The 16,135-nt window shown below is 37.7% G+C and overlaps 1 protein-coding gene across 1 annotated transcript in view; it reads right to left on the bottom strand.

The window, feature by feature from the left end:
• LRBA (LPS responsive beige-like anchor protein) overlaps positions 1–16,135 on the bottom strand; it is a 746,337-nt gene that overhangs the window by 662,000 nt on the left and 68,202 nt on the right. The window contains exons 2-3 of the mRNA XM_052655100.1: positions 3,323–3,554; positions 3,012–3,112 (exon numbers count right to left, since the gene is read on the bottom strand). Coding sequence (XP_052511060.1) covers positions 3,012–3,112; positions 3,323–3,554 — 333 coding nt within the window. The remainder of the gene's footprint in view (positions 1–3,011; positions 3,113–3,322; positions 3,555–16,135) is intronic.

Here is a 16,135-nt window from a genome sequence, read left to right as displayed (position 1 = left end):
CTTAAAAGTCCACAAGGTGGGGTTTTAACAGCCATCAGTCAAAGAACTCCCAGAGCTAATACAGAGCCAGGAATCACTGAGAGCTCACCAGCACTGTGAGTAGAAGCACAGGCTTATACTACCTCTTGCCTCGTGTCTGACTCAAGGTCATTCACAGAGACTCTACAAAAGTGAGGCCAGAATAGTAAGGCAGACTTTGCCTGAGAGCGACAGCCAATCTAGACGTGACCCAAAACAACTTTAAAGTAGCCTGAAAGGACTACTGGCGTGCTGCAGTCCATGGGGTCGCCAAGAGGGGGCCACGACTGAGCCCCTGGACGGACGGACTGACGACAAGGACCACAAGCAACTGATCTGCCTGCAAACAACAGTGTAACTATCCTATAAGAACCGTAACAAAATCCAGCAAAAGGCACTTGGTCACCACGAGCTATGACTGACATCACTATGTCTAAAATCACTAACATAAGGAAACTAGAAAACAGGACCTATAACTAAAAGCACAATGAGCAAGTAAAAAGCGGACCTAGAAAATACAAAGATGACAGAATTACTGAGTAAGAACATTAAAGCAGCTATTAATATGTTATATATTTCCAAAGATTTAAAGAAAAAAATATGAATGAGGGGAAAAAATGAAAGCTATTTTAAGAAGAAACAAACAGAATTTAGAGACATTAAAAGTATCTGAAAGCTGAAAAGTTTAATGGATAGTAACAAAACTGTAGAAGAAAAGATCTTAAAAATACAGCAATAAAAGCAATTTAAAATGAAGCACAAAGAGAAAAGACTTCAAAAAAAAAGTGATTAGATCTCAGTGACCTAAGGTACAATGCAGAGAAGATTAACCAACATGTAATGAGAGTCCCAGAAGGAGTGGGAGAGGGCAAAAAAATGATATTTGGAGAAATAATGACCAAAATGTTTCCAAACTGGATGAAAATTATAATCCCACAGATGCAAGAACACCTAGTAAGAATAAATACAAGGTAAACTTCACCAAGAAACATAATAAAATCACTTCAAATTAGTAATTAAAAAAAACCTTAACGGGAAGCAGAGAACTAAAGTTTGATACAAAGAAGCTAGAGAGTCTAATCATTTTAATATAATACTGTATAATGGCAGAGCACAAACTTAGATATACTCAAACAGAACTGGATTAAGGATCAACAGGCTGAGGAAGCTGCTGTAGGTAACGATTTCTAAAGAGCTCTATAATAAGCCTAGAAATGCAACAAAAATGGAGAAAATATTTACTAGTATTTCCCTAGGGGTAAGTAACTAAACGGTAAATAAACAGGTTGATGAGGCACCTGGAGTTCAAAATTCTCCAAGCCAGGCTTCAACAATACGTGAACCGAGATCTTCCAGATGTTCAAACTGGATTTAGAAAAGGCAGAGGAACCAGAGATTAAATTGCTAACATCCATTCAATCATTGAAAGAGCGAGAGAGTTCCAGAAAAACATCTACTTCTGTTTTATTGACTATGCCAAAGCCTTTGACTGTGTGGATCACAACAAACTGGAAAATTCTGAAAGAGATGGGAATACCAGACCACTTGACCTGCCTCTGAGAAATCTGTATGCAGGTCAGGAAGCAACAGTTAGAACTGGACATGGAACAACAGACTGGTTCCAAATAGGAAAAGGAGTACGTCAAGGCTGTATATTGTCACCCTGCTTATTTAACCTCTATGCAGAGTACATCATGAGAAACGCTGGGCTGGAGGAAGCACAAGCTGGAATCAAGATGGCTGGTAGAAATATCAATAACCTCAGATATGCAGATGACACAACCCTTATGGCAAAAAGCGAAGAAGATAAAGAGCCTCTTGATGAAAGTGAAAGAAGAGAGTGAAAAAGTTGGCTTAAAATTCAACATTGAGAAAACTAAGATCATGGCATCCAGTCCCATTACTTCATGACTAATAGATGGGGAAACATTTGAAAGTGACAGAGTTTATTTCTTCAGCTCCAAAACCACTGCAGATGGTGACTGCAGCCATGAAATTAAAAGATGCTTGCTCCTTGGAAGAAAAGTTATGACCAACATAGACAGCATATTAAAAAGTTGAGACATTACTTTGCCAACAAAGGTCCATCTAGCCAAAGCTTTGGTTTTTCCAGTAGTCATGTATGGATGTAAGAGTTGGACTATAAAGAAAGCTGAGCACCGAAGAATTGATGCTTTTGAACTGTGGTGTTGGAGAAGACTCTTGACAGTCCCTTGGACCGCAAGGAGATCCAACCAGTCCATCCTAGAGGAGATCAGTCCTAAATATTCATTGGAAGGACTGATTCTGAAGCTGAAACTCCAATACTTTGGCCACCTTATGTCAAGAACTGACTCACTGGAAAAGACCCTGATGCTGGGGAAGACTGAAGGTGGGAGCAGAAGGAGACAACAGAGGATGAGATGTTGGATGGCATCACCGACTCACTGGACATGAGTTTGAGTAAGCTCAGGGAGTTGGTGATGGAGAGGGAAGCCTGGCATACTGCAGTCCATGGGGTCGCAAAGAGTCAGACACAACTGAGCAACTGTACTGAACTGACCAATTCCATCCCTTGCAAAGGACCATGAAAATGCACCTAAGGAGGGGAGATCCAATAAACAACATGACTTTTGGTTCACTGAGTGGGTTGTTCAAGTTTAAGGGCCACACTTAAAACTACTCAGATTGATAGAAAAGCTAGGTGCTGCTACCCAACATTTTTATTTCTCTGTCCTTAGCCTTTTCCTCTAGTAAAAGTTGAATGTATATTTGAAATATTAATCATTCAAAGAAGGACCGAATTACGAACCTTCTTGGAACACTCAGTTCTCTTAGTCCACAACTGGGTCATGTGATAGCAAAATGAGCCCTGTAAGTCAAAACGCTACTCTAATGATCTCGTCTACTCAATCTGACATTCAACCCCTGCGCAGCAATATCAACTGCTTAAAAGCCACTAAAATGTTTGGGGAGGGGAATATTTTCAAATATCAAAGAATATCTAAGTTTACCCATCGTCCTTTATCTCCTTGAAGTTTACTGAAGAACAGCTTCAGTTCTCGAACTGTCAAGTTGTAGCTAGCCAGCACTCCCAACATGTCAACTAAAAGATCTGGAAACAAGGAAAGCAACAAGTAAGATAATTAAGCTACTTCTATTTCTTGAAGAATTAAAATATACAGTGCTTGCTTAAGAGTTTAGACAATAAAGTTCCAGGTACATGTCACATGCTCAGTGTCTTAGATATTACTAAAGAAGAAAACTACAGTACTTATAATCAAACTTCATTTCCTCACAACCACTGTATTATAGAAAGTCATACCTGCAATCATACTGTCAACTTTTTCGATTTTCCCAAGCACTTTTTCAACAAGGCCTACTTCAGTGCAGATTTGAAGATTTCGTATACTTTTCTTCAGAATGGCTGTAAACATGCTCCAGACTTCTGCTTGGCAAGTAACATCACATTTTTCCAGTAGGTCCACCATGCAGATGATACTCTCACCTTCTTGAATAATGAAATTCATTTCTAAATCAAACTGCCCTCCTACCAACTTCAGGGGGCGACAGGGAGGGTGGAAAGAAAAAATACATTAAAAGCATTAGCATTTCTTCAATGTAACTAGAGTACATTACAAAGCTTTAGTTTGGCAGTAACTACTCATATATATTCTTCTCTACCCCTTACAACAATAAAAAGATCTTTGTTTTAATTTTAAATTTAATTGGAAGCTAATTACTTTACAATATTATAGTGGTTTTTGCCATACATTGACATGAATCTTTTAAAAGATCTTTAAAACACATATACACAGCTCTAAAAAATCAAGCTTCGGAAGAAATCTTCATGTTAAGATAGCACAGTCAGTCAAGACTTTGAATATAAAAATAGAAATATTTTCAACAAAAACACAGGATGTCTTAGGTAAATCACTACCTACTGACACTGATAAAGATCTCAGTTGACACCACTCTCTGTGACCCCGTGGATGTAACCCACCAATCTCCCCTCTCCATGCAGTTCTCCAGACAAGAATACTGGAGTGGGTTGTCATCTCCTCCTCCAGGGGATCTTCCCGACCCACAGATTGAACCTGGGTCTTTTTCACTGCAGGCAGATTCTTTACCATCTGAGGCACAAGCAAAGCCTCAATGAAGATCTAACTTAGTTCTGTAACTGCTTCTAATTCAAAGTTTCATCTATGAATTAGGTAATCTGTAAGCTACGCACTATTCTTGCCTGGAGAATTCCATGGACAGTGGAGCTTGGCAGGCTACAGACCATGGGTCTCAAAGGGTTGGACACGATTGAGCAATTAACACTGTAAGCTACTCATAGCAACTCATCCTTTGCTACCCATATAAGGTATGAGCTCGCAACAAAAATGAAAAGCTGAAAAAGGCTCAAAATGGACACAAAACTTGTAGTTTATACTTGTCAAATTCCTGGTTTATTATATATACCTATCCATTTTGATCCCTCTTATCAATAATGAGGACAACTTAAACATAAACTTCACAGAAACTCAAAGCCAATAATCAAAAAAATGTTATTTAAGATTGCTATTAGAAAATCCATCCAGAGTAAAGTGTACTGAGACCAGTATTCTCCTACAAAGTCTTTTTTAATTTTAACAAACCCCAACTGTTTAAACGAAATAAAATACTTTTAGAATTACCTTTGCAGACTTTTTTTTTGGCCATGCCATGCAGCTCATGGGATCTTAGTCCTCAACCAGGGATTAAACCCACGCCCTCAGCAGTGAAAACACAGAGTCCTTAGACTGCCAGGGAATTCCCAGGCCTATCTTTTTCTACAGATCTCTATATTTTAAAGAATAGTTACATATATGATTCACCTACACTCCAGTCCTTCTGAACACTTCTTTTTTATGCAGTTTTCATTATGTTTTACTAAACTCAAAAAGTAGGAAAGAATTACAAGAAAGTGAACTGTACAAAACAAAATCTCATACAAAAAATAACAGACGTGACCAAACAGAGTTTACTTCGGAAAAGCAAAAAAGATTCAGAATTAGGGAATCAATTAAAACTCCCTACAGCCAGGAATGAATACACATCCCATGTTCTGTGAAAGATACACACTAGCATGGAAAAGAAAGAACGGAAAAATGAAAATCAAGAGGCAGTATCTGCATGCAAGGAGATGAGAATTCTCGGCAAGCACAGTGTTAAAGGCTTTTGGTTCTTCCAGGAAAGCTACGGCAGAGATTTTCATGTACGATTCTTTGCATCGTCAATAGCAACAGGTGACATAGGGGATGACAACCGTGTTTGTGCTCCCTTGGTGTCACTGGGCCAATCCCATGGTCCTAGCTATATAGCAGGACCTAGCTCTAGCAACATGGTCCCAGCTACAAAGTATACATGCTTGGTTCCCTAGGGTGACCCCACAATTCTGTAAGCTACATGAGAACTCCTAACAGGGATTGTTTTGGTTTTATGATTATTCGTGATTTTTTTTTCGCTTGATGTGTCCTTAATTTTATTCTGAAATAATTTCAGACTTTCAAAAAATTGCAGAACAGTATCCAGTTCCTGCACACCCTAATGTGAATATATTGTATCATCATAGTACAATCATTAAAGCCAGGTACAATACTACAGCTCTTACTCAAATAGCAAGACTTGTCACACTAATATCCTTTTTCTGAGCCAGCATCAGCATCTCCTCAGTCTTCTCCAAACTATGACAAGTTACACAGGCATTCTTTGACTTCCACGATATTGACACTTTTCAAGTGGATTTGCCAGCTATTTTAAAGACTGTCTTCTAATGTGAATGATTTTTCATGTTTAAATTCAAGCTGTGTATTTTTGGTAAAAAATACTCTATAGAGATGACATGTGTCCCTCTCAGTGTATTACTACTTCAAATGATACCTGATTGCTATATTATTCAGATGGTATCTGATGTCAGTATGTCCCACTATTGGTGAAGTCAGATTGATCTCATACTCAAGTATCTGTCAGATTTTTTCTGTTTTAAAGTTATTATCTTTCATTTTCATATTATTAAGCTTTCTTATAGAGAATACTTCAAGACTACACAAACATATTGTTTCTCATCATACTTTTAAGCATCCATTAATGGATCTTACCTGGAACTGTAAATACTGTGGCATAGATAAATTGTCATCTTCTATTTCCATCAAAATTTCTATGCTCATTAATTTTAAAGACTTCCTTTAATAATAAAATATACCTAAAGTGTCAGCATTATGCCCAAAAAGGAAAATTGGAATGACTTTCATGAACGTCACAACTAAGACTAAGATGTACTATCACCACTATCACTTGACATATTTCTGGAGATACAAAAGTCACATTTAGTGCAAAGGCAGCAACATGTATAAATATCAGAACAGGGAGCTTAAATTCCAATTATTTTCAGACGATAATGAGGAAAACTAAAAACGGCTATAACTGAGATAAGTATTTGGCAATGGAACTACTGATTAAAGTTAACAAAATGAATCCATCTCAGAAAGAATTATGCTAAACAGAAGCCAGACACCAATGGATACCTTAACAACTAGAAATTTATTCCACAGGTACATTTAAGTAATGATGTTAGATATAAGAACTTCATTTAGCATGCAACAGAAAACAGAAGAAACAATACCCCTCGAAAAGACATGATAAAGTCAGTAACGTTGTGTTTTAATGGAATATGATTCAGTCATTGAAAATAATGAGGCAGCTCTGACAGAAAAAAAAATCTCTAAAATACACTGTGTAGCTGAGATAATCAAAATGGAGAAAAGTGTGAATAGTAGGCTACAATTTGAGTATAAAACATATACATATAAACATATACCTGAGAATGATACACAAGAAACTAAGTGGTGATTGCCTCTGCAAGGGCAACTGAGCGCATGGAGAACGAGGGCGAGGGGAGAAACTGGAGCCAACAGACACTTGAGGGTGTCCTCCACGCTGATCTCAATAGGCCACAGACCTAGCTGCAGCTAACTTAAACGGCCTTACCTTCACCTTAATATTACTTACATCAACCTTTCATCTTGATCTGTGTTTATCACCATCAACATGCACCCTTCCAAGCAGCTATAGAATTAATTTTTGAAAAGTAATTTCCAAAAAAACATCCAAATATTTCAGCAGCTTTTAAATTGAGTTTATACTGTGAGAGCAGTATCCAGACAGGTGTGTTAAGTATTTCTCCATTGCTTTAAACATTGTAAAATATGCCTTCCAAGGAGAAAATTGATGGCAGAAATTGGTACATACACATGTGGCATATTTGATATACTATATGTATGCATGTCTATTATACCTAAAAAGCACGCACAGGGTCTACAGTATGTCATGTTAACCCTTTTAATAGTTATCTGAAGCTGATCAACCTTCAAAACACAAATTTGTTTCCAAAGGCAGGGATCATAATCCAAGTCCAGGCGCTGGCTAGTTATTATCTGAGCTGTAGTAATGGCTGCGCACTACAAAATGTAATCTTCCCAAATGTCACAGTAAGTTATGAATATCTGAGCAGCCTAATGCACTTTACTAGCCATGAAATGTGAAAATGTAATCTTATTACCTTTTTTATGGTTGTATTTTTTTGAATAATGTAGCCTGGAAACTGATGTATAGTCTTTTTCTGCATTTTAGCATGATTTGGTCTCCATTGCTATAGGGAACATTTTTCAAAACTCTCCATTTCAACATATTTTAGTCTTTGCCTGAACTTCATAAACAATTTTTATAGCCACCTTCAGGGTGGTATAACATTCTTTGTATAGGTTATGGTTTAAAGTACAAGATTATAGAAATTATAAAGTATATTAGTCAAAGAATCTAAATAAACCTTCACAAGTTTTGTATTAAAACTTTATTTGGGCACAAAGATTATTTTCTTCACAATGATTTTATTAACAAAAGGTTTTACGCTTTTTAGTGATTAAGGCTAAGTCACTTGTATTTTCAAACAGCCAAGAAACAAATATAGACCAAAACTAATTATTTTTCTCTTCAAAACTGGAAAGACTATCATACAAGAAAATTCTAATACTTAAAAGTAAAGACATGTTTTCCCAGGAAACTTGCTGAATTTTCAAAGTTGCAGCAGGTACAGCAGAAACCGGGCAGAGCACATGCACCGTTCACGGCCCACCTAGGCACTCCCTGTCTCTGTCTCAGCCACTCGGTCTCTGGCACCATGCGACCGCAGCCCTCGCAGACTCTCACACCTCTCCATTCCCTAGGGTTCACTTGTGACGCTTCGTACTAAATACTTCAGTAAGGGCAGATAGGAACTCTTTAAAAAGCCAGACCATGACGGAGAAACTCTTCAGCTTATCTCCTCTCAGCACTTTCATTTAATAGAGACAGACTGCACTTTTCCTTACAGAGACAGTTCTGTGATTGGTACTCAATCTGTCAAAATAAAACATGTATTGTTAAGGGCCTTTCTTGGAGGTCCAGTGATTAAGACTCAGTGCTTCCACTGCAAGAGGTCCAGGTTCAATCCCTAGTCAGGGAACTAAGATCCCACATGCCACACAGCATGGCCTCCCCCCAAAAAAACTGTTGAAAGATAAAAACAAGAGATGACAACTATTTCTTACAAGGTGGCGGGGGAAGGAATGGCTCACACCAAAATTAGGACATAGATAATTTTTCTGGTTGGGATAAAAAGATGCCAAGATGTTAATACTGTTCTATCACTAATCTGCTGTTAGGTATATGTATTTGTATTTTATGTACATTTATATATTTTACACATGTATCTTTGGTATGTTTGATACACTTCACAATAAAAAAAATTTCTTTATGTGGTTCCATGATGAAGGTTCTCCTAGAGTGGCTAGCATAAAGACACAAATTTAACCTAGAAGGGCACAGGCTCTTAGAAACATTCTAACATTCTCTTAGAAAAAGCTGCGTTCTCTCCAATGAACTCACAAATCAAAATCAAAAAACACAAGAGAAAACAACACAGCATAAAGATGAGTCAGTAGACATGCTATTAATAACATGAAGTACTCAAGAACTTCAAACTAAAAAATTATCAACTGTATGTAATCATAAATAATTACAAAATTATGTAATTGAGACTTTCCAAGAAAAAAAATAAGAAAAAATGACACAAGATTAGGAAGGAAAAGAGGGAAGATATCCCAGCAGATTTGAAAAATAACAACAATAAACAGAACTTCTAAAATATAAGCAGTCATTGAAATTAAAAACTTAACAGGTTAAAAAATAGAGTTAGGTAAACTATCAAGGAACTAAGACAGCTGAGCAAAGTCCCAGAAGGGAGGAGAGCGAGAAAGAAGGAAACAGAAGATGCAAAAGAGAGGCTGAGAGACACTGGGGACACTATGAGAAGGACACTTACATGTTCAACAGCAAGGCCAAAAGTAAACACAAGGGAAGGAAAGATGGCATAAGCAGCTGTAATAACTGAGGCCTTTCTCAGAGTCACCAATAATGTGAGTCCTCAGGATCAGAACAGAAAAAGTCCCAATTCTGACACAAAATTCAACACCACAGATACCACAGTAACATAATAAAACTTCTTTTAATAATGTCAGGTCTACTCTCAGATAAAAATTCCTGTATAGCAGTATTTCCCTCTTGGAATATTAATTTCTCTGACTACAGACAGCAAGGTGTTTCTCTCACTACTACTGATGTAAGTAGAGACTATTGTGGACTAGATGCTATAAATGTTAAAAAATAAAAAAAGTAAGTTCATTATGAATTACAGTAATTACAACCCTTAAAATGTCATTTAGCATCCAAAGAATTTCACACAACATAAGAGTCTAAAACATATCCTCACTATCAGGTACTGGCAATGAAATCTGTTATTTTAAGATTCATTATAAATTATAAAACACTCTCAACAGTAAGGGTTGGGGGTTAAGAATTTTTTCGTTTCAGCAATTCACTGCTTTTTCCCTTGTCCCTTCTAAAACTATAATGTAAAAAAAATATATTCAGGTCCTAGGATTTATAGAATATTTAGTCTAATACAAAAGAAATTTCTCATTTTAGAAAAATAGATTAACTTTGCTATTCTCTGCAATTGGCTTCCTACTTTCTTGTATCATTTAAAGAACCATAACTTAACATTTTCTTAAGGCCCAATTTAAGACCTATCTCTTCTAAGAACCATTCTGAGTTTTCTAGCCTACCATAAATCTGGGTGGCCCAGTCAAATGTTTCTTACTATAAGACAACAATTTCATATGATCTAACCTAATATTTTAATCATATCATGTATAATTTTTGCATATCACAAGGTTTAATCATTTCTTCAACTAGTTTCCATCAATCTTTTCTATTCAAATAGCATAGAAAATGACTCCAGAAAACAGGAACCATTTCAAAAAATATTTTTTATCTTTTTTAATCTTCATACTATGTTTGACATTTAATGAATGGATCCTTAGGATACATATCATTAGGTTTAAATATTACTCATTATTTACATAATTTAAAAATTAACGAAATAAGCTTGAGTTTTTACTATATCCCAGTGCAAAAAGCAAGAAATCTGAAGTACCACTTGTAGTATCTTAATCTCTCTCCAAAAGATAAGGCAGAAAAAAAAACAAACAAAAGGTAGGCAGTCAACAATATAATAATGAAGTGTCAAGACCCCAGCAAAAGCTCAATCCATTTCATAAAAGCATTTGTCCAAAAAAGATCCATACATGAAAATTTAGTTGTGTTCATAATCACCCAAAACTTGTGATTCAAATGTCCATCAACTAGTAAATGGATAAACACGCTATTGTACAACAATACAATAGAATATATATTACATATATTAATATAATACAATATATATACATTCTATGTAATAGAATAGTATATTGTATAGGGAATATATATTGTATAGAGAAGCCCTACAACAGAATACTCATCAGCAATAATAAAGAACCAACAGTCAATACCATTAACAATAGGAATCAATCTCAAAAACATTATATTAAGGCAAAGAAGCTGGACATAGAAACTACGTTTAATTCCATTTATATGACACTCTAAAAAGGAAAGAAGTATAGGGAAAGACATTAGATCATTGGTTGCCAGGGGCTGAGAATAGAGGGACAATTCAACACACACACACACACACACACAAAGGGGTGTTTTGGGGATGATAAAGTTTTCAATATCTTGATTATCGTATTGGATACCCAAAATATATCCATCTGTCAAATAAAACAATACATCTAAAAGAATGAATTTTACTGTATGTCTTTAATAATCCTAAGGCTTAAAATAAATCTAAAAAAAAAAGCTCAATTCATTATATCGAAGGCGAGAGAAAAGGAAAACCCACTGATGAGAGCGCTGCTCAGTCTTTCTGTCACCGGGGACTGGTTCCGTGGAAGACTATTTCTCCACTAGACTAGGGGTGGGGCTGGGGGCAACACAGTCTCAGGATGATTCAAGAGCATCACATTTATTGTGCACTTTATTTCTATCATTATTACATCAGCTCCACCTCAGACCATCAAGCATTAGATCCCAGAGGTCGGGGGCCCCTGGGCTAGACAACAATGTAGAATCAAATGGAGAAGGCATGGAATCCAAGGAAATTAGAAGATGTGAAAAGAAATTTTTAATCCTTAGCATTCTGTAATATATACTACAATCAGAAATACCCTGGGAAGACTGAAAAAATTATACCATAATCCCACAGTGAGACTGGTCTGGGCTTACACTAGTATGTTAACAAAGACTATAAAGACTTTCCATAGTCATAAAAATTCTAAACATGCCAATTAAAAGAATTAAAGTAAACTCTGTGAGGAACAACTACAATTTCCAGGCAGCTATTTAATATTCTGAACTGAAAATTATTCCCTTTGAAGTTTTGTCCTCCCCCTTCCACTTACTGTCTTTCAGCATTTGTCAGAATGCCCAAAAGCATCAATAGTTTCTATAAATATTAGGAATACACTTATAGAGATATATTTCCATTTCCATTATATAACTAATCCTTGGGACTTCCCTGATGGCTGAGATGGTACAGAATTCGCCTGCAATCCTTACAAGAACCAGGCATGTCACATGTATCAGTTATTTCACACCTACTTACAGAGAAACAAAAGACAATTAATTCACAGCCAAAATCTCTAATCAGACTAATTGACTCCTAGCCTCATGCTTTCCTTACATTTTCATTAATAACAACATTTAAGTTGGGTTTTCTAAAGTTTCTTTACATAGTGAGCTAAAGTATCTGAAAAATTTGTGAATTTCACCATAAAAAATTAGTCAAAATGCACGTCTTTCTGGTAATGAATTACCATCTTTACAGTTTTTTAATTCCCAAATACACTAGGAAGTAGCAAATAATCTCTCCTGCCTCACTGTTCATTCTACCTTTCATAAGAATTAGAAATTTTCACTCAACTATGGCACATCTCCAAAACCAGTATTAACCAAAAAGCTTCTATGATTAAGTAACTCTGAGAAACACCAGATTAAACAAGGCAAGAGATAATTACATGATAAAATTCCCAGAGCGTTAAAATGTTACTGTGCATTATAAATATCAAAAAGATATATAACCAATGTAAGGACTTCCCAAAGCTTATTAGACAATGAATCGAATTTCTTTTTCCTTTCTCCAGTAATAGCATTATTCAAAAGCTTTGAGAAACACTGGATTATCTACTTGCGTTCTTGAAGTTTACTGTTATGAATAATATGACAGAATTAACTATGTTTATACATACATTTAGAAGGGCTTTCAAATTTTCAGGTAAATGGTTTAAACAACCTATTTTTCATAGGTTTCTTTTTACGATTTATAGAATATAAAAATTAGACAAAGAGATAGCTTAAGATTAATGTAAGTGAAAAGAAAATGTAAGCTACCAACATCCATCAAAATGAAGCCCTCTCCCTTCATGAACAAATCCACCCAAAAGCCAAACAAGACAGATGATCCCCCACAATAAATTAAAGCTGCTCTGGGCCCCCACAGAGTTCAGCAGAAATAACACACGTGAATCCCAAGCCCAGGTCAGTAAGCACTGTGTGGCTTCCCTCCCATCGCTCATCTGAGGAAAACCAGCCTCCATGTCATGAGGATCCTTAAGCAGCTCTGTGCCAGACCTACTTGGAGAGGAGCTGAGGCTTCCCACCAGTCCTCAGCACCAACCTGTCAGCCACCCAAGCAGCCCTGGAAGCAGGGCCTCCAGCCCCAGGGAAGCCTTCAGACAACTGTAACCCCAGCCTACATCTTAAATGGAATCTCACGAGAGACCCTGACCCAGAACTGTCTAGTCAATTTGTTTCTAAATTTCTGACCCACAGAAACTGTATGACTGTTTTAAGCTGCAAGGTTTGGAGATCATTTGTTACACAGCAATAAATAATATAACTGCAAATCAATCAGTTAATAGTAGTTGGGGGAAACTTTTTACTCTATATATTTCTGTGCTATTTTTTTAATGTAATACAAAATAAAATAAATAATAATGATAGAAATATAGAACAATAATAACATACATGTACTGAGTGACTGTGTTGTGCTATGCTAAGTCGCTCAGTCGTGTCCGACTCTTTGCCCCGTGGACCGTAGCCCACCAGGCTCCCCTGTCCATGCGGATTCTCCAGGCAAGAATACTGGAGTGCTTTGCCATCCCCTCCTCCCAGAGACCTTCCCAACCCAGGGATCAAACCCAGGGGCCCCGCTTTGCAGGCGGATTCTTTACCGTCTGAGCCACCAGGGAAGCACCGAGTGACTACCGTGAGCTAATCACATAAAAATACAAATATTAAACATACAAAGTTCCCTATAACAGTTCAAAATAATAGCATACGTGCACTGAGTGGTTACTGTGAGTTATGTACTGTGCCAAGCACTTTACATTAATTACCTCTCAAAAAATAAAAAACTAGCAATACCATCACAGAGTTAACACCTAATAGATTAGCCACTGAAACGTAACTAACTCACACAAAGTCACAAGACATGGAGGTGGCGGAACCAGGGTGTCATTTGATAAAAGGAAAACAGATACAGCTGGAGCAGGCTTTTTGCTTCTACCTTCTTCCCCCTCTAGAACACAGACATGACGCCCAGAGATACAGCAGCCACCCTGATATTGATAACTTATGGAGAATGATGTCAGATTCATGATCTCTGAAGATTTAGCTTAAGGACCAGGGACCAGGCTTGATCACTCAAGAGCTTTTGTGTAGCAGAGTTTTATTAAAGTATAAAAAGGGACAGAGGAAGCTTGTGACACAGACATCAGAAGGGGGCGGAGAGTGCCCTCCGCTAGTCTTAGCAAGGGAGCTACCACACAGCTGCACTCATCTCACACGCCAGCAAAGTGATGCTCAGAATTTTCCCAAGCCAGGTTTCAACAGGACCTGAACCGTGAACTTCCAGATATTCAAGCTGGATTTACAAAAGGCAAGGAAACCAGAGATCAAACTGCCAACATCCGTTCAGTTCAGTACAGTCGCTCAGTCGTGTCCGACTCTTTGCGACCCCATGAATCACAGCACACCAGGCCTCCCTGTCCATCACCAACTCCCAGAGTGCACTCAGACTCGCATCCATCGAGTCAGTGATGCCATCCAGCCATCTCATCCTCTGTCGTCCCCTTCTCCTCCTGCCCCCAATCCCTCCCAGCATCAGAGTCTTTTCCAATGAGTCAACTCTTCGCATGAGGTGGCCGAAGTACTGGAGTTTCAGCTTTAGCGTCATTCCTTCCAAAGAAATCCCAGGGCTGATCTCCTTCAGAATGGACTGGTTGGATCTCCTTGCAGTCCAAGGGACTCTCAAGAGTCTTCTCCAACACCACACTTCAAAAGCATCAATTCTTTGGCGCTCAGCCTTCTTCACAGTCCAACTCTCACATCCATACATGACCACAGGAAAAACCACAGCCTTGACTAGACGGACCTTAGTCAGCAAAGTAATGTCCCTGCTTTTGAATATGCTATCTGGTTGGTCATAACTTTTCTTCCAAGGAGTAAGCGTCTTTTAATTTCATGGCTGCAATCCCCATCTGCAGAGATTTTGGAGCCCAAAAAAATAAAGCCTGACACTGTTTCCACTGTTTCTATTTCCCATGAAGTGATGGGACCGGATGCCATGATCTTCGTTTTCTGAATGTTGAGCTTTAAGCCAACTTTTTCACTCTCCTCTTTTACTTTCATCAAGAGGCTCTTTAGTCCCTCTTCATTTTCTGCCACAAGGGTGGTGTCATCTGCATATCTGAGGTTATTGATGTTTCTCCTGGCAATCTTGATTCCAGCTCGTGTTTCTTCCAGTCCAGCGTTTCTCATGATGTACTCTGCATAGAAGTTAAATAAGCAGGGTGACAATATACAGCCTTGACGTACTGCTTTTCCTATTTGGAACCAGTCTGTTGTTCCATGTCCAGTTCTAACTGCTGCTTCCTGGCCTGCATACAGATTTCTCAAGAGGCAGGTTAGGTGGTCTGGTATTCCCATCTTGGATCATAGAAAAAGCAAGAGTTCCAGAAAAACATCTACTTTTGCTTTACTGACTAGCCAAAGCCTATGACTGTGTGGATCACAGCAAACTGTGGAAAATTCTTAAACAGATGCGAATATCAGACCACCTGACCTGCCTCCTGAGAAACCTGTATACAGGTAAAAAAGCAACAGCTAGAAACCTGGACATGGAACAACAGACTGGTTCCAAATCAAGAAAGGAGTACGTCAAGGCTGTATATTGTCACCCTGCTTACTTAACTTATAGGCAGAGTACATCATGAGAAATGCCAGGCTGGATGAAGCACAAGCTGGAATCAAGATGGCTGGGAGAAATATCATAATCTCAGATACACAGATGACACCAGAAAGCAAAGAACTAAAGAGCCTCTTGATGAAAGTGAAAGAGGAGAGTAAAAAAATTGGCTCAAAACTCAACATTCAGAAACCTAAGATCATGACATCTGGTCCCATCACTTCATAGCAAATAGATGGGAAAACAACGGAAACAGTGAGAGTGACCTTTTTGGGGAGGGCTCTAAAATCACTGCAGATGTGACTGCAGCCATGAAATTAAAAGACGCTTGGAAGGAATAGACTTTCCTTGGAAGGAAAGTTATGGCCAACTTTGACAGCATATTGAAAAGCA

The sequence above is a fragment of the Budorcas taxicolor genome, chromosome 17 (assembly GCF_023091745.1).
Source record: "Budorcas taxicolor isolate Tak-1 chromosome 17, Takin1.1, whole genome shotgun sequence".
NCBI lineage: Eukaryota > Metazoa > Chordata > Mammalia > Artiodactyla > Bovidae > Budorcas > Budorcas taxicolor.
The sequence above is the reverse complement of the archived record's forward strand: the minus strand, read 5'-3'. Positions and strand labels throughout refer to the sequence as shown.